This window comes from Penaeus monodon, chromosome 22 (genome assembly GCF_015228065.2).
Source record: "Penaeus monodon isolate SGIC_2016 chromosome 22, NSTDA_Pmon_1, whole genome shotgun sequence".
In the NCBI taxonomy this organism is placed as follows: Eukaryota; Metazoa; Arthropoda; class Malacostraca; order Decapoda; family Penaeidae; genus Penaeus; species Penaeus monodon.
Window position 1 is genome coordinate 7,562,283 of NC_051407.1, and position 1,582 is coordinate 7,563,864.

Below are 1,582 nucleotides of genomic sequence, written 5' to 3' on the forward strand. Positions count from 1 at the left end.
CAGACACGCACACATAGGATAGGATATGAATAACGATATGATTATAATATTTTATATATTTTGAGAGATAATTGATTTATATTATAATAACTTAATAATATGACGAATGGTTCAATTAGGGAGTGGAATAGAGACCAGAAGGGGAGGTACCTACATTGATTTGAGAACCAGTCTGGAAACCACTTACACCACCGCCAACTTGGAAGCTACTTCCTGAACCTACATTACCTCCTGCAAATCCTCCGCTCACTGTACCAAATCCACTGCCTGCACCAACTCCACCTACACCTCCGCTAATTGTTCCAAATCCACTGCCTGCACCTACTCCACCTACTCCGCTAACCGTTCCAAATCCACTGCCTCCACCTACTCCAGCCACTCCTCCAATGTTGCTGCCTAATCCAGCGCCGGCGGCTCCAATTACTTGTCCACCAGCTTCAGCAGCTGAACCAAGGGCAGTATTGAGATCCACACCAATGGGTAGAGTTGGGTTCTCACCCTCTTCATAATTGACGAAGTAGATTTCAGGATCAGATGGAGGATGAGCAGGTACCTCGATAACACGCTGAGCTTGTTCGTCCTTTTTGTTGAGTACATAGACGATGTTCTCCTGCCTTGGTGGAGGAACAACGATGGGTTCAGGTCCTTCTCCTTCTTCGGGAAGTCGCACGAATAGGATATTATGATCAACTCTTGGAGGAGGAATGCTTGGTGGAGGACCAATAGGTTCTTTTTGTTCAGGGACATCAAAGACATATACTTTACTGTTAACAACTGGTGTAACACAAGAACCGTCCACATGTCGAACTTGTCCTTCTCCACATGGTTCCAAAATTGCAGCACCCTCACCTCCTGCAACGGAGAGGCCGGTTCCTGCGGCCTGACCAAATCCAGAGGAAAAGCCACCTACGCCAAGCCCTGCACCAGCTGAAATACCATTTCCAACTCCATGTCCACCGCTGACTCCTACAGAAAATCCACTTCCCGTTGTTTGTCCTGGCCCAGTAGATAGTGTAGAACCAGATGGTCTTTGCAGACTGTATCCCTGGAGAGCTGCAGACGTTGTTGCAACGAGTGCACAAGTCAACACCTGTGGTAAACATCATAATGATATGAAAGTATTTAAACATAGGATATACATGTAGAGAGGTAAATTAAGAAATAAACAAAGTGATAGAAAGATGAATGGAGGGACTGAAAAAGAATTGCTTCATTCTTTTTTTTATTATTATTACTGTTACTGAAAGTTGATTATATCGGTCATTGCCTCTTAAATATATTTTCAATCAGATAATATTGAGCTTCCTATTACTATGACAAATAAAATTCAGTACGACATTCTATTCTCGAACTATAATTTTCTGCACTCACGAGAAACTTCATGTTGAGAGACTGTACGGCGAGGTAAGTTACGTTGCCTTATATACTCGCTCACCAGCAATGATGACCTTGCTTATACCATTTCCCTTCAGTTAGCGGAATTTCTGTGCAAAGCAGATTTGTTAAAATTGCTTAAATGAATACATATATTACTGATATAAAACTAAAATAATACTTTGGTGGGAGGGCTTCTAAATATGAT

At 42.3% G+C, this 1,582-nt stretch overlaps 1 protein-coding gene across 1 annotated transcript in view; it reads right to left on the bottom strand.

Annotated features, from left to right (window-relative positions):
- LOC119587276 (pupal cuticle protein 36-like) overlaps positions 1-1,383 on the bottom strand; it is a 7,474-nt gene extending 6,091 nt beyond the window's left edge. The window contains exons 1-2 of the mRNA XM_037936029.1: positions 1,372-1,383; positions 907-1,090 (exon numbers count right to left, since the gene is read on the bottom strand). Of these exons, the coding sequence (XP_037791957.1) occupies positions 907-1,090; positions 1,372-1,383 (196 nt within the window). The remainder of the gene's footprint in view (positions 1-906; positions 1,091-1,371) is intronic.
- Positions 1,384-1,582: the final 199 nt, after the last annotated feature.